We start from the raw sequence: 26,910 nt of genomic DNA on the forward strand, positions 1-26,910 counted from the left end.
GAGAGAGAGAGAGAGAGAGAGAGAGAGAAGGAAACCAATGCTAAGGGTTTTCATAATGCCACGAGACGCAGAAAGAGGAACGTTCTGGGTCTGGAGATGGGGTACAGGCCGGGGTTTAAAGGGAACAGCAGAGCAGTGGACCTAATCTTGAGCCTCATTTCCTGTTTTCCTGGCAAGTAGCTCGGGCTGGTTTGCCAACATGCCAGTAGCAACTCTGGTTTGAATTTTGCTGAATCAGCGTGGGGCCTTGTGGTTTGAAGAGTGGAGACAAACAGATAACTGTGTTCTTGAATAATTTCAGAAACAGTGTAGAAAGCGTGTGCAAATATTATCAAATTCCTTCTTCTGGATATTTGCCCAAACAAGACAAAACCAGAAGGACACAAGGAAGATGGAGCCCGCTGTGCTCCTCTGAAGTGAAAGGTCGCTTGATGAGGGACGTTAGTGTGATGCCGTCACTCTTCTGATCTGTGTGCCTTGTGTTTTACACGTATCTATCCTGGCATTTTTAAAAAAGCTTCCTGTATACAATCTCTTCCTTCCTTGGAGAGCCCTTTGGGTAAACTTTTTTCCTAAGAGCTCATGTGTTCTAATTATTCAGATCTACTTTTTTAAAATTCCAAGTCTGGCTTATGCCTTAGCAGCTCGGACTGGATCATTTGCCAAATGATGATTGAATTCTTCTTTTCTGGTTAATCCCTCTCATGCCTAACACTTAGTGCCACGAGCCCACGATGGATAGACCTCTTTATATTGCACACCTGACTCTAGGTGACCTCTCCCTCTCCTTCCCCAAAGTACTCCGTTCAGCACTTCTGAGGTCCCATCGTGAGGTGCAGAGACATCACAGGATGTCCCCTGTGATTTGTGTGCCTGCTTCCCTGGAATGCGAGGGTGGTGGGATGTCCTTATGGCTCTTTCGTACACCTAGTTAGGGATATAATAGTAAATGATTTTCTAGCAAGTGCCTGTTGACTCATTTTCCTTACTCTTTTAAATCAAGAGCAAACCTCTTCTCCACCAATCTGATTCCTGATTGCTGCTACTACTGTATTAAGGGAAGAGAATAGGGGCTTTTTGTTGGTTTTGTTTGTTTGTTTGTTTTTGTACTAGGCATTGAACCCAGTTGCTTAGGGCCTCTTGAAGTTGCTGAAGCTGGTTCGAACTCACAATCTTCCTACCTCAGCCTCCCGAGCTGCTGGGATTATAGGCTTGCGCCACCTGCCCCCCAAAACAAGGCTCCAATGTTTATAGTTGTTCAGAATTAACCCCACCCTGAAGGATTCATTTAACACCCTGTAATCACCATCAGGTGTGATGTTTTATTAGTGGAATTTTTGGAAAAGAAATAATGGGTACAAAATGACAACTGCGGAAACACTATATAGAACTTAAAGTACAATGCTAATCGTACTTAAATGAAAGAAAGCATAGACTCTCCCTCATCTCTGTTCCTCTTTCTGCAGTACATAGCTTGGGAGTCAGCGAGGAGCTGCAGAATAAACTAGAGGATGTTGTGATTGACAGGAATCTCCTGATCCTTGGGAAAATTCTGGGCGAAGGTGAGCAATTTAAGTTCTCTTAAAACATGCAGTAAGAAGGTAAGTAGTTGGGGGGAATTTTATTTAATGTATATTTATTAAATAGATTGACATACTTAGGCATGGGCACATAGTTCAGTAGTAGACCACCTGCCTGCCATGTGTGAGGCCCTGGGTTCAATTCCCGGCACTGCAAAATAACAAAATATTGTGTAACTTTGAGTTGTAATACAAACAGATCTACTTTGTAATTTAAAATGGAAATAGTGATTTTTCACCATATGAAAGGGCTTCCACAGGAAACTTGAAAAGTATGAATTCCCTTCTTTTATTGGAAATCATGCAGTTCCTTGGTCACTGTCCCACGTGTTTCAGGTTTATTCCTCTGACTTCAGGGAGTCTCTTGGCACCTTCCTAACTAGTTTAACAGAAACACAATTGGAAATAGGTATTCCATGTGCCAAGTTGTCCTTAGGATGATTGCTAATGATGCGAAGAGTCTGTGCTTTGGGCTGGAGGTGCCGCTCCGTGGTCGAGCACTTGCCTGGCGTGTGGGAGGCCCTGGCTTCCATCCCTGGCACCAGAAAGGAAAGTCTGTGCTGTGTGAGCTTCAGTAACATGTGCCACGTTCTCCCGTGAGTGCCTTGGGTCAGTTGTCATGCCCAACCAAGGGAAGAGCTAAGCAAAGTCCGAGCCTCCCAGGCCCAGGGCAGGAGGGAGACCAGTACAGGCATCTGCCCCCGGCCGCCTGTGCCTGGCTGTGCCCACTGCCTGGGGGTGAGTCATGTTCACACCACATGAAAGTGGCAGGTCAGCACTATGGGGTTTCTGTGGTGGGGATAGAATCTGCACAGTATCCACGTAGACTTTGTTTCACTTTGCAGGAGAGTTTGGGTCTGTGATGGAAGGCAGTCTGAAGCAGCCAGACGGGACCTCTCAGAAGGTGGCAGTGAAGACCATGAAGTGTGAGTTTTCAACGGATAGACCCCTCCTCTGGAGCAGGCAGGCGCTTTAACCTGGGATGTTCCCAGGACCAGTGACGGTGTTCAGATCTCCGTGGCCAGTGGGCCAGAGGGCAGCATGGGCTACTGGTCACTAACGGGGAGTGAGCTCCTCATGCATGCATGCATTATGTTTCTTTACCCCCAAAGCAACAGCTTGTGGTACCTTTGCCATCTTTGGAATCCTCCCGCCTCCTCTGCCTCATCCAGTCAAGCTCAGGTGTAAATTTCTGAGGCAGTGATGACCTGGTGGCAGCATCCCACCCCAGGGCTCGCTGAGGCTCGTCTCTCCAGGATGCTGGGTCACTTTCACATTCAAAGGTGGCTGCATGGGTCCCAAGAAGCTATGGGCTGCTTGGGAAGGAAGTTTCCCAGAGAGCAGAGAAATAATTCCTTGATCAAAGACATGAAGAGCCAGGAGTGGTGGTGCACGCCTATAATCCTAGCAGCTCAGGAGGCTGACACAGGAGGATCGCTAGCTCAAAACCAGCCTCAGCAACGTATCGAGGCTTTGAGCAACTCAGTGAGACCCTGTCTCTAAATAAAATACAAAATAGGGCTGGGGATGTGGCTCAGTGGTTGAGTGCCCTGAGTTCAATCCCTGGTTAAAAAAAAAAAAAAAAAAGATGAAGAGGTGCTAACACAAGGTAGACCCTTCAAGCCAGCAGAGAAGAAGCCTCAGGGACAGGGAGGGCCTCGTTGGTCAGCACAGAATCTGCATTTATCCTGCAAGGAGTAGAGCAAGAGAGAGACAGAGTAGGTTGCATTCTAGAGAGTTCCCTGGGTGGCAGAGTGGAGGAGAATGCACTGCAGCCTTCACAAAAATCACGGCAGGTGTCAGTTACAACTCTAGAGTCTGTGCAAATATTTATGCACATAAGGCAACTATTGTGACTTGCTGACTTAATCTAAGTCAAAGAGCCGGAAAGGGGACAAGCTGTGCCAGACTGTTTCTGTGACCATAAGATAACCACACTGTAGTGGCAAGGTAGCACATGTCCCACGTCCTGCTCTCAGGACATGCAGTCCTGGGTCCACACAGCTGAGCTAGATTGTTCAAGAGTCCATCCAGCCATGGCCCCTCACATGGGTCCCCAGGAAAGAGACCGTGATCCTGTGGTAGTCTTCATTGTGATTCTTGTGGATGGACATAGCCTGATGCTCATTTTGTTCATCTTGATTTTGACTCCTTATTAACCACCTGTACCTGTTCTGTATTATTTTGGGTAAGCAATTAACAGTTTGGAACCAGGGATTGAACCCAGAGGACACTTAACCACTGAGCCACAGCCTCAGCCCTTTTATTTTTATTTTTTATTTTATTTACTTATTTATTTATTTTTGAGACAGGGTCTCACTAAGTTGCAGAAGCTGGCCTTGAACTTGCCATCCTCCTGCCTCAGCCTCCTGAGCGTCTAGGATTACAGGTGTGGGCTACCGAACCCAGCCTTCCTAAAAGTTAAATCCAGTCTTTACTAGACATGAAAGCATAAATTAGATCATAAGAATGTATTCAGTGGCTGAGGTTGTGGCTCAGTGGTAAAGTGCTCACCTAGCATGTGCGAGGCCCTGGGTTCGATCCTCAGCACCATGTTAAGAAAAAATAAACAAATAAAATAAAGATATTGTGTCCAACTACAACTAAAAATAATTTTTAAAAAATTGTTAAAAATAACACATAATAATCAAGAAGTCACGTGGTACAGATGCTGCTGGATGGCCTCAGGTGGGCTGTCAGTCATTGGTTCTCTCCTGTTGAACAAGCCTGACTTTGTGATGTGTCTGTCGTGCTGAATTGTAGTCAAATACACATAAAATCCACCATCCCAGCAATTTTCAGGTGTGTGGGTCAGCGACGTAAGCGCATTCACATTGTTGTACAACTATCGCCACCATCGTCTCCAACCCTTTTCCTGTTATGAAACCAAAACTCTGTACCCTTCGAGCACTAACTCCCGCCCCCTCCCCCGGCTATCACTGCTCTACTCTGATTTCATTACTCCAAGCACTTCCTGTCGGTGGAATCGCACAGTAAAGATCCTCTTGTGACTGGCTTATTTCAGTAGCATAAGGCCGGATTTCAAGCAGTTCTCTTTAACTGGTTTCATTCCAAGAACTTGGTATGAAAGTGTACCCGTCTCACAGGCCTGATTGAGCAATGAGTCTGAGTGACACATGGGGACAGAAATAGAGACGTAAGGTATTCTTTCCTTATTTAAGATAAAGATAATTGCAACAGATTAGTTGGAAGAAACTTTAGTTTTTTTTTTTTTGGGGGGGGTGCTTTTTGTTTCTTTTTTCTTTACTAATGGACTTTCCTTTTTTAGAGCAGTTCCAGATTGACAGAAAAATTGGGCAGAAAGTCCAGAAGTTTCCATGCATTCCTCTCCCCTCCACACATAGTCTCCCCTGGGACGAGCATCTTTCAGTGGTGTGTGTCTCACAGCTAAGAGCCCAGAGCCACACATTGTTAGCTGATGTCTTTAGTTTCCTGCTCTTGGTGATGTGCAGTGCTGTGGATTTTGACATAAGTATGAAGAATGTGCAGCCACCATGAGAGTGTTGCAGGAGAGTTTTATGGCTCTAAACCCCCTCCCTCACCACCTGAGCTCCTCCTCTGAGTGCCTCTCTTCTCTCCCCTCAATGCCCCCAGCCCCTGAAAACCATTCACATGTTCACTGTTTCCATAGTTCAGTCTTCTCCAGACTTAGAGAACAGAATCACAACCACCCACCCTTTTCCCTCCCGAGTCAACTCGTCATGCCTCAGTTTCCCTTTATTTCTGCAGTGGACAACTTTTCTCAGCGGGAGATCGAGGAGTTTCTCAGCGAGGCAGCCTGCATGAAGGACTTCAACCACCCGAACGTCATCCGGCTTCTAGGTACCCCTGGGAAATGAAGGTTGGGGCACAGGGTGGGCCAAGGGGAAGATCCTTGGTGCCGTAGTTCATAGTCCACACTTCCTATCCTGGAGGGGTTGACAGTGCTGAGCTTTTTCACCCAGAAGATTTTCCCTTAGGGTTCTGTTTTCAGAGGCTGAAAGTAAAAATGGGCTAGAGTTTCTTGACACCGGGGGGCTCAGGGATGGGGGAAAAGGAGAGAAATTCCATAAATCATCTTTGAGAATGAATTTATGAACCCGTGTGGAAGTACTGATTTATGATCCCGGTACTTGGGCACTTTCATGGAACATGATTTATCATAACCTGGTTTTGTAGCTCTGTGAGATGGAAAGACAAGATGAAGTGTGGGTGTGGCGTATTCTAAAAGAGAAACAGCTGGAGATGATGGAATTTTCTGCTCACCTCTTTCTTTTCTTTCTTTCTGCCCTTTAACTTGACACATGATAACTTCTTGGGAGATCTTTCAAAGTTTGATAGGATTGACTCTGCAGAGAGATGCAGAGACTGTTGGATACAATATTTGGTCAAAGAAACAATTGTTATTTATTTGCAGCCCTTGGCTGTAGCAGACTCTGAGAACAATTGCACTTTGTAATCGCCAGAGGAGGAGTGGGCGGGTGCTCTTGCCAGGAGGCTCAGGTGACAGACTCTAGTTCTAGAACCAGGGTAAATGGTGCTTTGGCTTCTCCCTTAGGAAACTACTAAAATTTAGAAAAGTGGGTTTGAATTATAGGCCCTCAAAATTCTTTGAATAGTTTTAAGCGGAGTTGCTGTGGACTTCCTCCCATGATTAACCCACTATTCCATGAAGCTAGGTTAGCATCGGAGTCTAATGAGGTCACGACCTCTTAGAGAGGGAGTCCAGCAGAAACACAAAGAATGACCCTAATTGAAAATAAAAAACAAAATGGGAGGCAGCAGAGCCTGCGTGGGTTCCGGATCCTACAGCACAGCCAGAGTTAGGTGCTTTGGGGTTTCAACTGCTAACTTGTTGGCACCTGATTTCAGTGGTAGCCCCCCCAGTGCTTCTTCGATCCCATATAATGAGGCGCTTTGCTCGCTCCTGTTTGGAATTTCAGGTGTGTGTATAGAGATGGGCTCCCAAGGCGTCCCGAAGCCCATGGTGGTCCTGCCCTTCATGAAGTACGGGGACCTGCACACCTATCTTCTGCATTCCCGTCTGGGAACAGGGCCAAAGGTAAGTGGGCTTGGTCACCCCTCCTTTATGTCAGAGCTGGGAAAGCCCCAGCCTCAGAGTTCAAAACTGAGGAGAAGGACAGTAAAAAGGACCTTGACCTTCCTTCAGTGGCCACTGTGCGTCCGTCCTCCGGGCAGACCTGCTCTTGGGCAGTGTGGTTCCCATATATGGTGGGAACAGGCCAGCTGGTGCACCGTCTCGGGCCACAGCCCGAGTCATACACTCTGCAGAGATCACCAATGTCGGGAAGGCCACGGAAGATGCTCTCCTAAAATAAACTTACAGGGTCATCCTCAATGTCACGGCTGCAGCCTGAGAAGTGTGCCTAGTATTTAGGGAACACACTTTTATGATTATCTTAATCTAGTAAAATGAGTTATAATCACACCGGGAATCCCAACTACTCAGGATGCGGAGGCCGGAGGATGGAAAATGTGAGGCCAGCCAGGGCAACTTAACAATATCCTGTGTCAACATAAAGAAGTTTGAAAAGGGAACAGGGGCACAGCTCAGGGGCAGAGCACTTGCCTAGCATGCGTGAGGCCCTAGCTTCAGACCCCATCTCTCTACACACACACACACACACACACACACACACACGAGAGAGAGAGAGAGAGAGAGAGAGAGAGAGAGAGAGAGAGAGAGTGAGTCCAGGGCACTGCGTAGTAGCTGTCAGATATGTTTGTGATATTTCACCTCCTATGTCGGCCCACCAGCAGTCGGGACTGAGAGGCCTGGTAATTTTGGATGTGGCTGCAGAGGCAGTTAGAGATCCCCAGAAAACTTAAGACCACAGATTTAGAGGCTGGCTTCCTTAGGGTCATTTTAGTGGTGACTGTCAGGATTGTGACTTCGGGAATCTGTTGATGGAAGCATAGGTCTGGGCCTCCTGATTGGAAATGAAAACCCTCTCATGGTGTTTCTTGTGGACAGACGTGATCGTGAGCAGGTCTGTGGGGTGTCCTACTGCCTGCCTGGCTGGCCCCCACCCTTGCTTTCCCTCACTTGCCTTCTCTGTTTGTCAGAGAGGTGACCGTCCTGCCCAGTTCTAGTCGGAGCATGCAAGGACAGCGAGGGGCTGGCCTGTCAGGAGTCACCCTGTATTAGGACAGAAGTCACTCGGGCTGGTGTTGCCCTAAATCACTGCAGGTCCTGGGGGGACCAGCACCTTGCAGTCTGCACCTGGACTTTCTGCAACAATCCCCCTTTGTCCCCTCGGCTGCAATCCATAGCGAGACTCTGGGTGCAATAGAAACACCTGCTTCCATTTCCCTTCCATAAATCATGCCTTTTGCTGTCATGTCTGAGAACTCTGTGCCTAATATCTCTGGTTAAAAAAAAGAAGTTTTTCTCCTGTTTTCTTCTAAAACTTCTGTGCTTTTCGATGGTATATTTCAGTGTATGACCTGTTTTTAGTTCGGTGTAAGATTTAGTTCAAGGTCTATGAGGTTTTTCATGCAGGACCACCCTTAATCCCCTGAATTGCCTTTACGCCTTTGTCCAGATAGACTGGCTGTACACACTGGGTGTGCTTCCGAGTCCTCTGTCTGCTTGTCTGACTGTCCTCCTGCGCCCCGACCGCTGGTCAATCACTGTAGCTTTGTTGTAAGTCTGAGATGGCAAAAAGTACCTCCTCCCACTTTCTTGCACTTCTTCAGAGTTGTCTTAGCTGTTTGAGTTTCGTGCCCTACCCTCATAAATGCCGGTCTGTGCCTGCCAGACGTTCTCCTGTGGTCTCCTAGGCTTTTGAACAAGTGAAGGAAGCAAGGACCCCGCTTTGACTAACTCATGAATAGTTTTGTCTTTGCAAAAATACAAGAATTTTTAGCCCACGGGCTAAAAATATCAGAAAGGGCTATGCGTTCATACTCAGTGGCTGCAGACAGAGCAGCGAGACATGGAGCACACAGATAGATTCAGTTCTCTTGTCGCTGCCTGAGCAGCCGATTTCCTAGGAATGAAGACCCCTTACCCCTGCTAGCATGGTCCAGGGCCAGGTCTCAGGGCGCATAAGCTTGCTTCTCCAGCAGGCCTGGGCGTGGACGGTCTGGTCAGGGTGGACAGGCAGATGACAGATGTCCCCAGTTCTCAGAGAGGCTGACGTCACAAAGGGTAGCAGCCACAGGAGAGACGAGCCACCTGCCTGGAGTTTGGGGAAGGGGTGAATGAAGGAGTGAAAATAATGGAGACCCACGGGAAGCCCGAGGCCGAGACCATAAGGAGCCATCCGGGACACACGTATGTTTTAGGAAGAGCGGGTCATCCCATGTGGTGGGGCAGAGCACCGGGAGGAGGGGAGTGGGGTAGAGCAGGGAAGATAACTGGGTGACTTTGGGTTGTCTCAGGACGACTTTGATAAGACAGCCGGTTCTACTATAATATTCTCCTGTATAGACATACCACATTCTGTCAGCCCATCCATTGATGGATGTTTGCGCTGTTACCCTTTGGCTTTATGAATAACACTCTAAGAATAACGTGTACAAATTTTTGAGTTGACATAGATTTTAAATTTTCTAAGGTCTGTACTTACCTGTAGGATTACTGGGTGAAGTGAAACTGATAACTTTTTGAGAAACTGCCAGATTGCTTTCTGAAGTGGCAGCCCCAGTTCACATTCTCCCCAGCAATGAAGAAGAGTTCCAATGTCTCCACATCCTTACTAACACTTTTTTTATATTATTATTATTATTATTATTATTATTATTATTATTATTTTGGTACCAGGAATTGAACCCAGGGATGCTTAACCACTGAGCCACATCCCTAGCTCTTTCTTATATTTGATTTTGAGATAGGGTCTTGCTAAGTTGCTTAAGTTGGCTTTGAACTTGCAATCCTCCTGCCTCAGCCTCCTGAACCACTGGGGTTACAGGCATGCACCACCGCACCCGACTGATCCATCATTTGGTAATTTGAGTTAGTTTTTGTGTATGATTTGGGATAGGGATCCAGTTTCCTTCTTTTGCATGTGACTCTTCAGTTGTCCCAGAACCATTTGTTCAAAAGACTCTTCTTTCCCTGTGGTCAATGGTCTTGATGTCCTTTGTAAAAGCTACTTCCTGGACTCTCAGTGCTATTCCATTGATCTCTATGTCTGTCCTTGTCCCAGTTCTGTGTTGTCTTCATGACAGTTGCTTTGCAGTAAGTTTGAAGTCAGTCTGTGTTGTGTGAATCCTCCAACTTTGTTCTCATTCGGGCTGGTTTTGGGTGTTCTAGGTTCCAGGAGTTTTCATATGACTTAAGGATCAGCTTATTAATTTCTAGAAAAAAGCCAGCTGGTGTTCTGGTCGGCTTATTCTGAATGGATGGCTCAGCTGGGGGGTGTTGCCATTATAACAATATTAAGTCTTGCAATCTATGAACTCAGAACTCACTCTTCCTGTGAATGTAGGTCTTTGATTTCTTTCAACATTTTGTGGTTTTCAGAATTGAAGTTCACACATCTTTTAAAAAGTTATGTCCAAATATTTTATTCTGATTCTATTATAAATGAAGTTTTCTTAATTTCATTTCTGATTGCTCAGTGCTAGTGGACACAAATACAGTCGATTTTGTATATCTTGTGTCCTGCAATCTCACTGAACTTGGTGATTGTGGCGCACAAGTGTTTCTTGAATGACTTTTAGTCATGGTCTTCAAAAATAACATAGTGGGCTGGGGATGTGGCTCAAGCGGTAGCAAGCTCTCCTGGCATGCGTGGGGCACTGGGTTCAATCCTCAACACCACATAAAAATAAAATAAAGATATTGTGTCCACCTAAAACTAAAAAATAAATATTAAAAAAATAATAAAATAACATAGTGATTCTTGGTACAAATGAATAGGTCCTGATACTTATTACCCTGTCATGAATTACAGCACATTTGATATTCCTTAGGATCCGATTCCTTTTCTGGAAATTAGCATCCAGAAAACCAAATGCCCTGAATATACTGAGCAGAGACATAAAATCTCCATGCCTGGTTCGTGGGTGTTTTCAGTATCTGCGTTACTTATGGGCCAGGATCATTGAGGCGTCTTAGTTTTATGTGCGGTGCCTAATTGATGTGAGTCTTAGTTGGGAAAGAGAAGTCATTAAAAATGCAGAGTCTTGTGAGTATCACTGTGGAACACTCTCGTTCCAAGGAGAGCCAGCCGTGACACGTCCCCTGCCTCAGGGAGGGCACACCCACGCGGCCTGCTCGTGGTTGCCAGGAACTTGTGGTGAGCCCTTTCCTTCAGGGCAGTGACCGTGTTAAAACATTTAATTATTCCATGGAGGTCTTCCCTGGTCACCTTGCTCGTAGGCAGCTCTGCCAGGGCCAGATGGCCTCTCACGGCAGTCTAGCCTGGTTTTTATGACATGGAAAAACCCTGGATGGTGGAAAGGCACAGGAGGAGGGCCCTCAAGAAACAAAGTGAGAATCCTGAATGAGTACGTGAACTCTGATCCATCACAAGGACTGGGGGCCAGCCACTGCTGCCTAGAGGAAAAGAAGTGCCCTCAGAACATCTCAGCATCCAGTGTGGGTGGAAGGGCTGGGGGTTCACAGTGGAAATACCTTCAAAACGTTAGACTGGCCACATGGGCACTCATCCGCCCTCCCTGGGCCAGACCGTCCCTCCCCTCGTCCTCCTGGCCTCCCACAGACTCTTAGGACACCGAGGGTGGCCTTTGGCCTCAGAACCTGTGAAAAGAAACAATAGTATTCACTGTAAATGGTTTTACAGATGGAGAGAAGAGATGTGTATTTGCCAAAAGATTTTCAGGTTTTTAAAAATGTCTTTATTAAAATCCTATCCGTGATGTGGATGATATGAAATGAGATATCTTACTGCTCTGCCACCCCATACCCTAACAAATGAGAACACCTCAGGTGGAAATATCCTGCCAAGTTTTCCTTCTAAAAGATGGTCTTCCTCTGCCCGCAGCACATTCCCCTGCAGACCCTGTTGAAGTTCATGGTGGACATCGCCCTGGGAATGGAGTATCTGAGCAACAAAAATTTTCTTCATCGGGATTTAGCTGCTCGGAACTGCATGTAAGTGTCCTGGGTCATCCTAGAGGGCACTGGACTTCTGGCGTTTGATCTTTGTGAGTCTGGGGAGTGGCCTATTGCTGACTGGGAGGAGGTGAGATTGGAAGGGACAGCGGGGCCTGCTCTGGGCGGGGTCTCCATGGCCCCGGTTCTGGTGGGGTTTTGCTTGGGGGATTCATGTCTGCCTCCCGGGGTCTGGTTGGCCTCCAGAGCGCTCTCGTGTGTTGGCGTGTCTATTTCCACCCTGTCACTTGCCTGGTCCTTCCCGTGGTCACCAGCTAGCTTTGGACCTGGATCCCCATGTGAGTCACCTGACTTACATGACACCATGACAATAAAGACATGATGACGGGGAATGATAAAGGTCGTGTCCCATGTCCGTGCTGCTTCCCAGTGAAGGAGCCTTGTACCTTGAACCCCGGGAGCTTTGCCCTCACAGTGGGCGAGGGTCTACCCTAAAAGAACCTGGACTTGAGTCCACCCCTCTGTTTCAGCCTGACGGAGACATCATCTGTGACAATAACAAAAACCTGCACAGACAATAACTATGATCGTTGGTTTTGTCACTGTGTTTTTTAAATTTATTTTTTTAGATGTTGATAGACCTTTACTTTATTCATTTATTTATATTCCGTGCTGAGAATCGAACCCAGGGCCTCACATGTGCCAGGCAAGCGCTCTGCCACTGAGCCACAGCCCAGCCTGTCACTGCTTTTTCTTTAAATACTTCTTCTGCCATGAAGGGAGAATCATGAAAATTTACTTTGCTCTTAACATTTCCTTTCCCCTTTTCCTACCAGCTGCAATGACCAGCTGTCCCGTTTGCCCTAGACTGAGATTTCCCAGAGTGTGATGTGTGACCTCCAATAAAATCAGTGTCAGGCAAACAGGGACAAGTTAGTCACCTACCTCCAGTTCTCTTCCAGCTCCCCACGTTCCCCCGTTGCCTCTCCTCCCTTCTTCTTTTCCTCCTTTTTCTCTAGGACCTGTTTTAATAGCTTGGGCAGTAAATGCAATCATGTCCCTTTCATTTTTCAGTTAATTCCTCACACACCCATCTCACTGTCTCAGCAAGAAGTCCTGTATCTCCAGCGCGGTGGTGAACGCTTGCAATCCTAGTGATTGGGGAGGCTAAGGCAGGAGAATCACAAGTTCAAGGCCAGCCTCAGCAACTCAGCAAGACCCTTAGCAACGTAGGAAGACTCTGTTTCAAAATGAAAAATAAAGAGGGCTGGGGATGTGGCTCCATGGTTATGCGCCCCGGGGTTCAATCCGCAGTGCAAAAACAGAACAAAAATCCGGCATCTCTTGTTCGGTTTACTGCCCTGCCTCTGGTGCTTGCGTAGCTCACAGGGCCCGCACGGCTTCAGGACACCAGGCAGGACAGCTAGTGGGGCACTAGCTCAGTCCACCAGGGCCTGGGCTTTGAGCTGTGGTGCTGCGTCTCTGCCCGCTCCAGTGTCTCCTGCCACTGGGTACAGCCCTTACTGGGCTCGTCCCCACGCAGGCCAGAGTGATGCAAGATGGTAACCCCTCTGGTCCCCTCTCTTGTTGTGCTTTGGCCCAAGCAGGACCCCTCAGCTTCACGGGGTCCCATGACTTCTTTGGTCACTTACAAATGTTTTCCATGACGTCTGTGTCGACCTGGGGTGAAAGTTCTGCTTCCGAGGTTGCTGAGGACACGGACTTGCTCTCTGCAGGTTACGAGATGACATGACCGTCTGCGTGGCGGACTTTGGCCTCTCCAAGAAGATTTACAGTGGTGATTACTACCGCCAAGGCCGCATCGCCAAGATGCCCGTGAAGTGGATCGCCATGGAGAGCCTCGCCGACCGAGTCTACACCAGCAAAAGTGACGTGGTGGGTACACGGCTCTGCCTCGGCCCCAGTGCAAAGATGGGGACGCATGGGAAGAAATGACAGAGGCCACCTCGCAGGGCATTGTGCTCTTTGATGATCAGCATTGGGAGCATGCTGGCACCTCCCTTTAATTTCATGCTAAATCTTTTAACCCAGGCAGAACAGTCAAGCCTGTGCTCTGCATGGGACCTTTCCGATTCCCATTTTCCTTTTAAGGAAGAATGAGCTCCTGCCTGCAGCTGAGACGTCTCATGTTCACATTGAGGGGGATGAGCTCAGGCAGAGGCTCTTTGGAACCCCTGTGTTGTGTGATTACACCCTGTGCCCCAGGTTGGGAAAAGCCATGCCCACAGCCACCCAGAGCTGGCCGCTAAGCAAGACAAGGCTGCGTCTGCCACTGTCGCATTTTCCAGCACAGCTTTCGTAAAAGCGAGGAGCTGTGTCACTCTGACCCCACGGTTTTGCAGGGTCAGGAGACAATGGGTCTCAGACATAATTGGCAGCTTTGTGCACCATCTTTAGCTCTTCAAGGAAATGACCTTTCCCGATGAAAAAGTCTATTCAGCCTCTGTGGAAGGACTTCGTGTCCTGACTCCTTGCCGCTTTGTTTGCAGTGGGCATTTGGCGTGACCATGTGGGAAATAGCAACGCGGGGAATGACTCCCTACCCCGGCGTCCAGAACCACGAGATGTATGACTACCTTCTCCACGGCCACAGGCTGAAGCAGCCCGAGGACTGCTTGGACGACCTGTGAGTAGGGTCTCTGGGTCACTGGGCATTACGCAGGGGCAGCCACTTGACTGCAGAGATGGGGTGGGGGGACGCAGCCATGGGGGCTGGCTGTTAGCAGGTGGGCATGCAGAGCATGGCCAGCGGCCGTTCCTGGTGTGGGAGCAGTCCATGAGCACCCCCAGGGATGTGGCTCACTCTTCCAGATGGTCTCAGCCTCGACCAGTGGACACATCCAAACAGGGCAACTGCATGTTCCCAAACTCTTAAGGCACCTCTAAGAAATATATCCCATCAGTAAACAGGAATCTTTCATGGTGCATGAGTCCTTCTGAGTGCAGTGTCCTTCTGTTTCTACACAGCATGTCAGACACACCCATTACGTCCATATCTTTTGACAGTAAACTTAGAAATCTGAGCCTATGACTTTGAGATGGGCAGGTCATCAGAATGGTCTGGGGATAGTCTAACAATGCAGCTTCTCAGGCTGGAGATTGTGATGCTCTTGGTACAAACTAGGACTAGAAATGTGTGTTTTAAGACGCTCCCTGACACCACTGTGAGTGCTCCCAGCTCCTGCCAGGTGCATGTCCCATCCCCACAGGCCCCTGTTTGTCTTCAAGGTGAGGCACTTTGGGGAAGAGACCTGGCCCTGGGTCAGAACAGGCTGGGCTACCTCCTAACTAACCACGTGTGACCATGACAATGGACTTGACCTCTCTGTGCTTCATTTCATCAGCCGTAGGAACAGTTAGCTAGATGGTCTTCAGAGAGCTGTGGTAAAGGCTCAATAAGACAATGGATGGTGCCTAGCGTGGGGACCACAGCTGGGATCCCAGCCACTGGGGAGATTGAGGCAGTAGGATGGCAAGTCCAAGGCCAGCCTCAGCTACTCAGCAAGACCCTGTCTCAAAATAAAAAAAATAAATAAAAAGGGCTGGGGATGTGGCTCAGTGGCCGAGCACTCCTGGGTTCACCTCCAACAAGAAAAGAAAGAAGCGTGTGGAGGGTTCACCAGTGGGAGGTGAGGCTCACAGAGGAAGTGCTCACGTTACGCCAGTTGTTACAGCAGCACTGCAAATCTATTCCCCAAGCACCTTGCCTCCCTGTCCAAATAGTGACCTGTAGTGCTGCCCATGTCTCAGTGACTTGACCTTCTGTAGCACCGAGTCTGCCTTGTGCAGTGAGGGGCCATGGCTTGGAGAGGGACATTCTCTCCATAGTCAGCAGGAACATTTCAGGAGCCTGGCCCTGCACTGGCGTTGCCCTGGGACGCCATGGTGGGCACTGGGGCAGGGAGCATGTGCAGGACCCAGAGCCACCCCACTCAGCCCCTGTTGCTCCTGAGGGAGGGAGGCCAGGCAAGTTTGCAGGCAGCCCCCCAGGCCTGTCAAAGGCAAGCAGAAGAAAATGGTTTCCGCCCAAGCCCCCACCCTGCCGGTGGTCACAGTGGTTCTCCCTGTGGTCGCGGTGGTCTGACACGGTGAATCTCTTAGAGAATCCTGAAGTCCTGAGTGGATCGGTCCCAGGGCTCCATGTTGAGTTGTTTGCTTCTGGAAGCCCCCCCACCGACAGTGGCACAGCACTGACAGGGAGAGTTTCACCAGGATGTCTCCCTTAGCTGTCCCCAAAGCAGTTGACCTTCGTGGTGCTTAGCTTGGGTCTTCGCAAGGCCTCAGCTGTGTCCCATTGTGACTCTGAGATGTCTCCATAGACCCAGAGTGCGGAACTGCAGAGTCACTGTTCTTTGAAATGTTAGGGTGGCAGAGTCAGCACCTGCAGTGTGGCTGGGGAGCCAGGCGGGGACACATGGGCCACTGTCCCCACATCTGGATGCTGGCTAGCAAAAGTGTCCCCCCGTCCCCAAGGAGACCCCTGTGCTTCCTCCAGAGGCATTTCCTTTTAAAAGCCAAAGGAATATCCTAAGCTTCTCATCCAGGATGCTGTCTGGACTCGGCGAGGATGAACTCACTCCTGTTTAGTTGCTCTTTGGTTTTTTCAAGTCAAACTCTGAAACTCTGTCAATCACAGAGCTGTCAATCACACTGCTCCCAAGTCCTGCCCTTCACAGGCCACCCCTCCCCACACCCTACAGGCCCTGCTCCCCACTCCCGGGACGCTGCTCTCTGATGCCTTGGGGACCTCTGTAGGACATCTCCCTAGCTGAGCTGGTCATGTCCCCACAGCCCTCAGGACCTTCCCACCAGCTGGTTGGCACCATGGTGTACGGCACTGGTGCTGGTCCTGCTACCTGGCATGACACTTAGGAGCCACCTTGTTCTGTCCTTGCCCTGCTGGGTCCCATCTGCCTTCAGATGTCCTCCAGATCCCCGTCCTCCTCTGTTCCCGTCACCAATAGTGTCAGACCATAGAACCCCAGGCCTGGACAGGGCCTGAGCTTATCTGCTCCCTATCCTGCGTCACAGTGGTGTCACAGCAGAAATGAGTGAGTGAGCATGCGTGGTACCTGCCCTCTCTCCTTCCCCCTGCCCCCAGGTCCCTAGGATATGCTGGAGGGCAATCAGAGTGACCTCTGTAAAGTATAATTGAGGCTGGGTGTGGCTCGGTGGTACAGCTCTGGATTCCCATGCAGAGGCCCTGGATTTGATCCCCAGCACCATAAATAAATAATAAATCTATATCTGATCATGGAATAGTTCTAGACATGACCTTTCCCATTCCCATTGCCTTTAGGGTCAACCCCAAATTCAGGATCTGACCTGTGTCAGGCAGGGTGTTTGAGTAGTTAGGAAGCTGGGCTGTGGGGCTGGGCACCCCTTGATCTGATCGACGGCCTCATCCTGTCGGGTTCTTCCTTTTAGTGGGGTCTTGTACCTATGTGGTGGATGGCTGGCCGAGGGAGCAAGCTATTGTCCACAGATACATGCCACACAACGGCTTGAGTTGTCAACGCAAAGGACACGTCAGTGGTAGGAGTAGGCAGCTGGTGTCCCAGGGGCTGGGCACTCACTGTTAGTGGAACCTAAGCCGGACTCTCTCTTCACACCTTCCCACGGGGCTGCAGGGAGGAGTGAAGCCTGAGGCACCCAGCCTACACTTGGCCGCACCCCAAGGAGGCTCTGGGTCCTCATCAGGGTTCCACCCTAGGCTCCCCCCACCCGTCACAGCGCTGCCTGGTCCTGTACATGCCCACCTTTCCCACAGCTGACCTCCAGCACCTGGGCACCCGGGCCCTGGTGGCCTGTGTGCACCGAGGACCCAGTGCACACCACCTGCCCCTCGCGGAAGCCCCCTTTACCTGCTGACCACCCTGTTCCTCCACTTCCACCCAACACCGGCCAGGCCCAGAAAAGAAAGAGGCTGAGAGTCTCTGCAGGCCGAGCAGCCGAGCTGGGATCAGGCCTGGCTGGGCAGGGTAGAGATGCACACCCAGCCAAGGAAGCCAGGGACATTTCTCAGCAGGCTCCCAACACTGGTGTTCGTCATCCTCAGACTGAACAACTATGAGTAAATTCAGAAATGCATACATTTAGCAAGTTAATCTGATGGCATTTAAAAATTTATAGCAAAATATGCATAACATGGTCCATCTTAAATATGTGGCCTCCGACTCAGTAGCATTGTGTGACCCAGGTCACCCATCTCCTGAGCACTCCTCATCCTGCACAGCTGGAACTCTGTGCCCATTGAACAGTCTTCTGACAACCTTTAGGGCCACATCTTTTGTAAAATGTGAACCGAAGAACAAAAATGACCACTTCCAGTGGCAATGACCAAATGTTTCTTTTTCCATCCATAAAATCTAACTCACCCAATGTCCCAGCCTCCTCTTCCCCACCAGGGCTGGTGTCTTGTCAATCACCTTGATCCACACCCTGAAATCTCCCTGTATGGGAATAGGTGGAACTGTACACATGCTCACTGTGTCTGTAAATGACATATTTATGTTTTTATATGTTTCGTTAAGTATTGAATACAAAAGGAAAATAAGTCCTAAACGATATCACTGCTCTTCTCTGTGGGGGAGGAAGACAGATTAGACACTTTCTCCTGAAACGTGGAATCAAAGGAAGTGAATTGCATAGCAGCAGCACCTCAATGGAGCAATGAAAAGGACATTCTGTCCCCGGGGATGGAGTCTCTCAAAGCTCATCTCAGGCTGCAAACAGGAAAGGCTCTGTGGAAAACAGAGTCATGCAAATTGATTTGTACCATGAAAACCTCAAAAATACAAATAAAAATTGACTGCCAAGTCTAAATGACTATCTACTGAGGGTAAAACAGGAAAACTAAAAAGAACTCCTAAGCCTAAGATGAGGATCAGGACTAGGGGACTGGGGAAGGTGCCCGGGGTCATCTCAGGGTCCTGTGCCCAGCCTCAGGGCCCCTATGTGCAGTGCTCTGCGATTCTCCACCTCCTGGAGGCACGTGCCAATGTCCACAAAGGCTCAGAAAGCAGACAGATGAGAAGAGCTCGTTCCTCACCTGCATCAGTGAGCGCTGTGTTCACCAGAGGACTGCCTGTCAGTGGAGTGGGCCAGAGGTCAGCAGGACGGAATTCAGTGTGAAATCTCGGAACCGCACATTTCTGTCCCTAAGATACAGTAATCTACTGCCCACATCAGATGGAATGGGGTGAGTGACACTAACGGTGCCAGGAGGTTATTCTCTCTCTTTTGCTGCTTTCAGGTATGAAATAATGTACTCCTGCTGGAGCACTGACCCCCTGGACAGACCTACCTTCTCGGCGCTGAGGCTGCAGCTGGAGAAGCTCTTGAAGAGTCTGCCTGAGGCGCAGGACAAGGCGGACATCATCTACATCAACACCCAGCCGCTGGAGGGCCTCGAGGGCCTGGCCGAGGAGCCGCCTCCCGCTCAGCTGGACATGCACATCGACCCCGATGCCATCATTGCTTCTTGCACCTCCGCCGTTAGCGTGGTCACTGCGGATGTTCATGAGAACAACCCGCAGGAAGAAAGGTACATCCTGAACGGGGGCAGCGAGGAGTGGGACGATCTGGCATCTGCTCCCGCCACCACAGACTCGGCTGGAAGGAACGGAGTTTTACCAGAGGACAAACTCGTAAGGAATGGGGTCTCCTGGTCCCACTGTAGCACGCTGCCCCTGGGGGACCCATTGTCAGATGAACTGCTGTTCGCAGACGACTCCTCCAGAGACTCAGAAATCCCCGTGTGAGAGGGACAGAGTGGAGACGTGGGGGAATCAAATAGGTGCCCACGTCGGGGGATCCAGTGCCTTTCCAAGTCAATCCCATGGCCCCCCAAGCACCGGATGATATCACCAAGTAAATCTCCATTCCAGATCCATAGTAGGGTCGGAGTGTAGCCCCGTGGCAGAGCACATGCTAGCCTGTCGGAGGCTCTGGGTTCCATCCTCAGCAATCCCCAAAAATGAAAATGAAAATACATAATATATATTTATTTAAAAGAGAAATATATATATATATGTATATAGTGAAAAGAGAGAATGTTATATTTTGATAAAAGATGACTCCCTTCATTTCGCTTACCTTGCAGATCTTAAAAGCTAAGCTCCTGCTAGTCTTCGATGATCGCTTTTGTACAGAGTCAGAGTTGTTTTTTAAAGTTCTTTTTCATGACTATGAAGTGTAAATATATTTGTAAAATGAAATGCCAAATTTGACTTTGCTTCTCGTCTTCCTGAGAAATCTGATGTGCCTCTGTGAATCGTGTTTGATTCGAATGATTCATTTAATATTTAAATTTTTGTAACTGATTAATTTTCTGATGTGACTTTCTAATAAAACATGAATGCAGAAGGACGTATTGGGCTTACTTAAGACCCAGAGAGACACGGTCCCCCCAGCCTCGGTGCCTCCGTGAAGGGATGTGCTGACGGCTGGTCTCACAGGAGTCGTTCTGACTGTTCTTGACATTGCGCTTTAGAGATTTGGAAAAACCACCCCAAGAGTCCACGGATGAGGGCTACAAAATAATAAAGGGTTAAAAAACACAACCTGATTGGAGAGATTTTAAGTAATCGAGAAGGGAACTGATAGGCGAGGAGGCACTTCTCTGTTTGGGAGATGCCTGGTTCTAGAACTTAGCACACCCTGGTCCATGTCGTGCCACTTCATGATAGCCATTGTTTGTTGGGCTCTTGTCATGTTTCAGGTACTTTATGTGTGTCATTACACCGTGGGTATAGTGCCAGCGTCAGGTTTAGGTCAGAAAACCAAGGCCTGGAAGGATTAAGTGCCCTAGAGAGTGGTAGAGCTAAAATTTAGGGCATCTGATTCAGTATATGATTTGAGGCAGGTGCACATTACTACAACTAAATACCTGAGGCAATTCACTTACAAAGAGAAAAGGTTTGTGTAGCTCACGATCTGGAGATTCAGATTCAAGATGGGGCTGCACAGTGGTTGGGCCCCTGATAAGGGTGCAGAGGCCATGGTAGGAGCACATGGCAGGTCAAGTGCACACATCATGAACCAGGAAGCAGAGAGGGAGACAGGTCAGGGTCACACAGACCCCTTTAGGGACACTCCCCCAATGACCTAAGCCTGTCTCCCTCAGGTTCCATCACCTCCCAGTGGCAGCACCCTGGGGACCAAGCGTTTAACACATGGACTTTGGGGGGACATCATCCAAACCAAAGTAGGGGGTCACTCCAGATCCTCGGACCTTCCAGTTTTATTTAGTAAACGGATGTCCTTACCGCATGCCAGGTAAAACACAACCATCATTGAATCCTCAGGACAACTCCAACTGGTAGGTACTGCCATTGTCCCTGCTCCACGGCTGGTCAGGCTGCGGCTGGAAGAGGCCAGTTACCACTGGGCAGTGGACCCATCAATGCACCTGGGGCAGCTCAGCAGGCCCAGGCCAGGGCATCCCCACTCATGAGCAGGCTTGCTCAGGCCTCTGTAGTCTTCAGGGACCAGCGTCTACACGGGTCAGGGGTCCAGCTGCCACAGCCCTTTTCTGGCTCCCAATCGCCTGCTCCTCTCTTATTGCAAAATATTCCAAAGGGTTTGAAAATAATCTGCATAGTTATAAGAAATGCCAGCGTTATATTGGATCAGTGAAAGCAGGGGAAGACAGCTAGGTCCCGCAAAGATATTCATACCCTTGAGAATTTTTGAACAGTCATTTAATTTTTGGGTGGTGGGGGTACTCAGATTGAACCCAGAGGCCCTATACCACTGAGCCGCATCCCCAGACCTTTTTATTTTTTATTTTGAGACACGATCTCACTAAGTTGCTTAGGGCCCCCCTAAATTGCTGAGACTGTCCTTGAACTCCTGCCTCAGCCTCTTGAGTGGCTAGGATTACAGGCATGCACCACCATGCCCATTGTAAATGGTCATTGTTAAAAATCAATAAAACATCAGATTCAATCCTTAGTTTTATCAAAATAAAACATCCTTGTGCAAAGTTTCTTGTCGATGTCATCAGGGATTCAGGGTGGCTAGGTTAGACCAAAAACCTGATATAGAAAGGAAGGGCCACATCTGTGAGCTAAATAAGCAGTGATAAAATTTGAGGAAAAAATTATTTGGAAGTTTCATGTAAATTTAGTATCAGAGTGATTATGCTTTGTATTTTATATTTCTAATTTTAATTTTATAATATAAAAATATTTAATGAATAGTTCCTCAAATGCCCTGCCACCCCTACAACTCCCCCAAACCCTGTACAGTTGACTCTGGTTTTCCACCTGACCTTGGGGCCTCGGCCAGTTCTGCCCTAGCAGAACAGAGACATTCACGAACATGGCAGAAATTCACTCCGTCCAGCTCCCAGCCATGCACTGGGGCATTGGTAAAAGTGGTGTGTTGAGGGAGGAGGACGCTGGACACCCATGGCTTGGCACACTTTGGGTCCACCGTGTTCTGAGCCACATTTGAGTGCTTGAAAATTTGGAAAGCAGGAACTTTCAAACCATCCATTTGTCCTGGGTCAAGAGTCTGAGGAGATCTCTAGAGCTGAGGCGACCTCTTCTTGAATCTTCCAGAAAAAAGTTTCAGGATGAGCAGTTTTGGGGGCAGAACAAATTTACTGTGAAAGCAGGACCTGAGTATGCCAGCAAGCTCCAAGGTAGAGCCGCACCTGCCTGTTTAGGGGGTGAATATTCATAAGCCAAGGTTGAATATACATAAGCTTCTCTGGAATTGAGAGGTCCCCTGTGGAAACCTGCTCAGCTTCATTAGCATCTAATTATGCAGCTAAGTACATATGATAATCAGCCTTACTGAGTAAAAAGGTGAAGTTGCATAGGAGCCTTTTCTTCTGCTCCTACGCAAGAAACCAGTTGGGGCAGGCGGGAGAGTGGCCACCTCGGACTAGGTAGACTGTCACTTTATCCTATCAGATGCTGGCAGGATGCCTGTGGTGAGTGGAGCAGTCCTGCAGGGGCCAGGCTCAGGGTTTCCCGTAGGAACTCTCTTCTCCACACCTTTTCCCCTGCTGGGCATAAATTGAAAACAGCCTTTTACATTCAATGTTGTATAAACTCAAATTACTTTTGTGAGTGGCTCTTACGGGCAAAAAAAAATGGGAAAGAATACAGGAAGAACCAAGTGGGGTCATTGTCTTCAGCTGAGCCAGGTCTGGGGCTGTGAGGTCAAGGGGACAAGGGAATAAATGTCAGAAATACTACAAGTATCCCTACAGGTTGGGACTCAGGCAGAGAATCTTTCCCTTCTTCCTTCCTTCTTTTTTCTCTTTCTTTTATTTGTTTATTGGGTACTAAAAATTGAAGCCACTGAGCTCCATCCCCAGTCCTTTTTATTTTTTGTGTAGTCTGAGACAAGGTATTGCTAAATTGCCGAGGCTGGCCTCAAACTCTCGATCCTCCGGCCTCAACCTCCCACGCAGCTGGGATTACAGATATTCGCCACCACACCTGGCTTTTTTCTTTTCTTGCTCTTCTTACTAAGTGAAAGGAGAAGCAAGGTCCCGAGAGCTGGTCCCTGAGCGAATCCTGCCAGATTTCTCGGATGGTCTTGGGCAGGTCACTTGACTTTCCTTGGGCCCAGGCTTCCTGAAGTGTGCAGGACAGAAAATAGCACCTCTGCCTCACCCTGTGCAAGGAACAGGGAGGCGAGGCCTCGAGAGAACTTCACACCTGCTAGTGAGGTATTTGAGGCATCACACCTTATGCTGTGCAAACCCACCAACATCGTCACATTACAAACATTCTCCCTGATTGTGTTTTCAGCTCCCTCCAGAGTAACACAAATGCACTCAAAAATAGAACTGAAGGACAGGTTGAGGAAGCTCAGTGGCAGAGCATGTGTGAGGTCCTGGGTTGAATCCCCAGCACCAAAAATTAATAAGTAATTTGATTTTAAGAGAGAGAGGGAGAATGTCACCTTAGCCAGTGACACACACAGCTGGGGAGTTGAGGATGCAGGAGGTGGTCCTCATCCCCCCCACACACCTCAACAGTGGCAGGGCCAGCCACAGGTCACGCCCTTCCTGGGCAGGCATCTCCTCCTGGGATTCAGAGGCCGGCCAGGTGAGCCAAAGTGCCCCTCCTCCTATGTGGGTTATGACTGGCAGCAGGGCCCTTATCAATAGCATATGGGGTAATGTCTGTCCTCCAGCAAGAGGAGGATCTCTCTGTGCCTCCATCACCTCCAAGAAGCATAAGTTCCCCTCACAGGAAATGGGCCAAACCACAGCCTCTTATCTGACAGGTCAGACTGATTCTGGCCAGACCAGTCCTCATGTGTGAACCAGCAGGGCGGCTGTCACTTCTCCACACCCAGGCACAGATGACTTGGAACTCTGCTGACTCCATGGGAAAATAAGTGACCCCAAAATAAACCAGCTGCAGCAGCAACTTCACTTCTCCAAAGACCTTCAGTGACTTTAGGTGATAAGTGGGAAAACGGGAAGTGCTCTTTTCTTTAATGGGCATCAGTGATGATCACATATTTAGATGTTCCTATTTTTAGATTTTATTTTCTTGTTTTTAAAACCGCCATGCCGCTTCCCTCAAGAAAGCATGTTTCGTTACTTCGTTGGTATTTAAATGTAATGCTTAATTCAAGAAACTGTAACCCACAGGCCACTACTTTAGGATATTCTCATATGTAATACCCTTTATGAAAATGGAGTTTCATGTATAAATATTTAAAAGAGAAACTTAAGAATTATATATGTTAACTCTTCCTACTCTTAAGAACATGATAGGTTTTTGGTTTGGGTGCTGGGAATTGAACCCAGGGGTGCTTAACCACTTAACCAGGGGTGCAACATCCCCAGCCCTTTTTTACATTTTTAGTAGACACAGGGTCTCACTGAGTTGCTTACAGCCTTACTAACTTGCTGAGGCTGGCTTTGAACTCACCATCCTCTTGCCTCAGCTTCCCAAGTCGCTGGGATTACTTACAAGGGCATGATAGTTTTTGATTAACTTATTGAGACTGCACAATTATAAATTTTAACCAAGAAAGTGTTTCTGAGCAACAGTCACATGAGGTCACAGACAATCAAATTGGTTATTCATACATGTTCACAGAGAAGAGGGCTCTGTGCTAGGCATTGGGACTTTACAAACAACGACAATATAGGCCTTGCTGTCTTAAATAACAGTGCAGAGGCGGGAACAGATGGCTTCAAATGAGTCATTTTCTTAAAGAGTGTTGTTCACAGTGCTCCGACTCACACGTTTTGTTGAGGTCCACGAATGCCACTGTGAAGCAGCTCAGCCAGGCCTGCAGATGCCATTTGGGGTCTGTAAGAAACCTCAGCACTAAGAGTAGCTGGCCTTCCCTGAAGGGAGCTAGAAGGCCCCAGCCCTTGGCTCTCACAGTTAACAGGCCAGGACTTGGGGTTTGGAAACCAAAACTCACCACACCAGTGACCATCTGAGAAGTTACAGGAACACAGGCTTCTGCTCTACCCACGTGGTTAGTGATGGCTGGTTGCAACAAACACAGTTGCTTCTTACATAAAAATGTTCAGCTCTCCAACTCTCTGTCCTTCCACACTGGAGATTAGATGGTCTCTAATGATCTGTCTTCAAGTTTGCTGATTTTTTTCTTCTGCTGCTTTACATATGTTGTTGAATCCCCTAGAGAGTTTTTCATCTCAGTTACTGTACTTTTTCAACTTTGGACATTCCATCTGGTTATTTTAATAACTTCTATTTCTTTATTGCTATCCTTTATTAAAAACTAAAATGTTTTTCCAGGCACAGTGGCGCATGCCTATAATTCCAGTGGCTCAGAAGGCTGAAGCAGGAGGAACATGAGTTCAAAGCCAGCAAGTTAGCGAGGACCTAAGCAACTCAGCGAGACCCTGTCTCTAAATAAAATATAAAAAAGGGCTGGGGATGCAGCTCAGTGGTTGAGCACCCTTGGGTTCAATCTCCCATTTAAAAAAAAAATTAAAAGTTTTAAGACATATTTTCTTTAGATCTCTCTATAAATAGATGTGTTTTCATAATAAATTATTTGTCTGCTAAATCCAATAGCTGCAGAGACAATATCTGTCAACTTGTTGTTGTTGTTGTTGTTTGTTTTGATGCACAGTGAATAATTTTCTTGTTTATTTACATTTCTCATGTATTTTTGGTGAAACTAGATATTTCTGATCACATATTACAGACATTCTGGATTCTAATGCTTCTTTCCCCAGAAGAGGTTGTCATTGCTGTTTGTTTAATGACAACCCTTCATTATTCTGTGGATTGCATTTTTTCTGCGGTGTATGACTCCAGACGGCTCTGCTCTGTTGCCTTTTAAAAATTACAGTTGGTTTTGCTTTGAAGCCTAACCATCAACAAGGCAGCTTTGGCTTAGCACAGCTCAGTACTACAGATGCGACTGGTTGGACAGTGTGCTTAAACATTTCAGACAGTGACAGTTCCAGATTTTGCCTAATCTGTGGAATTGAAGAATATTTTCCAAGGTTAGAAAGTTTACAAATTAGCTTCATCTTCACTAAGTTTCTTGTTTATCCACTAAATGTGAAAAGCTTAATCATTTCATTCAAATCAAAAGAGATTGTCAGTTGGTGGGGGGTAGGCGGGGTTGCCTGAACATATAAAGAACTCTTACAATTTAATAAAAGGACAAACAATATTTTTTTTTGTACTGAGGATTGGTGCTTTACTACTGAGCTACATCCCCAACCCTTTTTTTAATATTTATTTTTTAGCTTTAGGTGGACACAATATCTTTATTCTGTTTTATTCGAACCCAGTGCCTCACACATGCCAGGCGAACGCACTACCACTTCGGCCACATCCCCAGCCCACCCAACTCTTTTTATTTTTTAATTTTGGGGCACGGTCTTGCTAAGTTGCCCAGGCTGACCTCAAAGTTGTACTTCTCCTGCCTCAGCCTCCCAAGTTGCTAGGATTACAGTCATGTGCCATAATCCCTGGCGTCATGACCCAACTTAAAACTGAGCAAATGACTTGACTATACATTTCTCCTAGGAGGGTATATAAATGTCCAATAAGCAAATGAAAAATGTCAGGCAAAAGAAGTGCTGGCCAGAATATGGGAAAATTGAAACCTCTGTGCACTGGCGTTATGAACTGAGTGTGTCTCCCCAAGGTCATATGTTGAAGCCCTGTCTCCCAGTTGTATTTACTGGAAGGGGCCCTTCAAGGAAGTAAGTAAGGGTAATGAGGTCATAGACTGGGGCTCTAATCTGATTAGTGTCTTTATAAGAGGACACACCAGACA

The 26,910-nt window shown here is 48.0% G+C and overlaps 1 protein-coding gene across 2 annotated transcripts in view; it reads left to right on the forward strand.

Annotated features, from left to right (window-relative positions):
- The window catches only part of Mertk (MER proto-oncogene, tyrosine kinase), a 100,283-nt gene extending 80,264 nt beyond the window's left edge, over positions 1 to 20,019 (forward strand). For both annotated transcript variants that reach the window (XM_046462820.2, XM_046462821.2), the window contains exons 12-19: positions 1,467 to 1,562; positions 2,426 to 2,506; positions 5,331 to 5,423; positions 6,524 to 6,642; positions 11,558 to 11,667; positions 13,365 to 13,524; positions 14,139 to 14,275; positions 18,905 to 20,019. In XM_046462820.2, coding sequence (XP_046318776.1) covers positions 1,467 to 1,562; positions 2,426 to 2,506; positions 5,331 to 5,423; positions 6,524 to 6,642; positions 11,558 to 11,667; positions 13,365 to 13,524; positions 14,139 to 14,275; positions 18,905 to 19,412 — 1,304 coding nt within the window. In that variant the 3' untranslated portion in view covers positions 19,413 to 20,019. The remainder of the gene's footprint in view (positions 1 to 1,466; positions 1,563 to 2,425; positions 2,507 to 5,330; positions 5,424 to 6,523; positions 6,643 to 11,557; positions 11,668 to 13,364; positions 13,525 to 14,138; positions 14,276 to 18,904) is intronic.
- The last annotated feature ends 6,891 nt before the right edge of the window (positions 20,020 to 26,910 follow it).

This window comes from Marmota monax, unplaced genomic scaffold (genome assembly GCF_021218885.2).
Source record: "Marmota monax isolate L192 unplaced genomic scaffold, Marmota_monax_Labrador192_F-V1.1 WCK01_AAM20220418_F8-fsc00245, whole genome shotgun sequence".
Lineage (NCBI taxonomy): Eukaryota > Metazoa > Chordata > Mammalia > Rodentia > Sciuridae > Marmota > Marmota monax.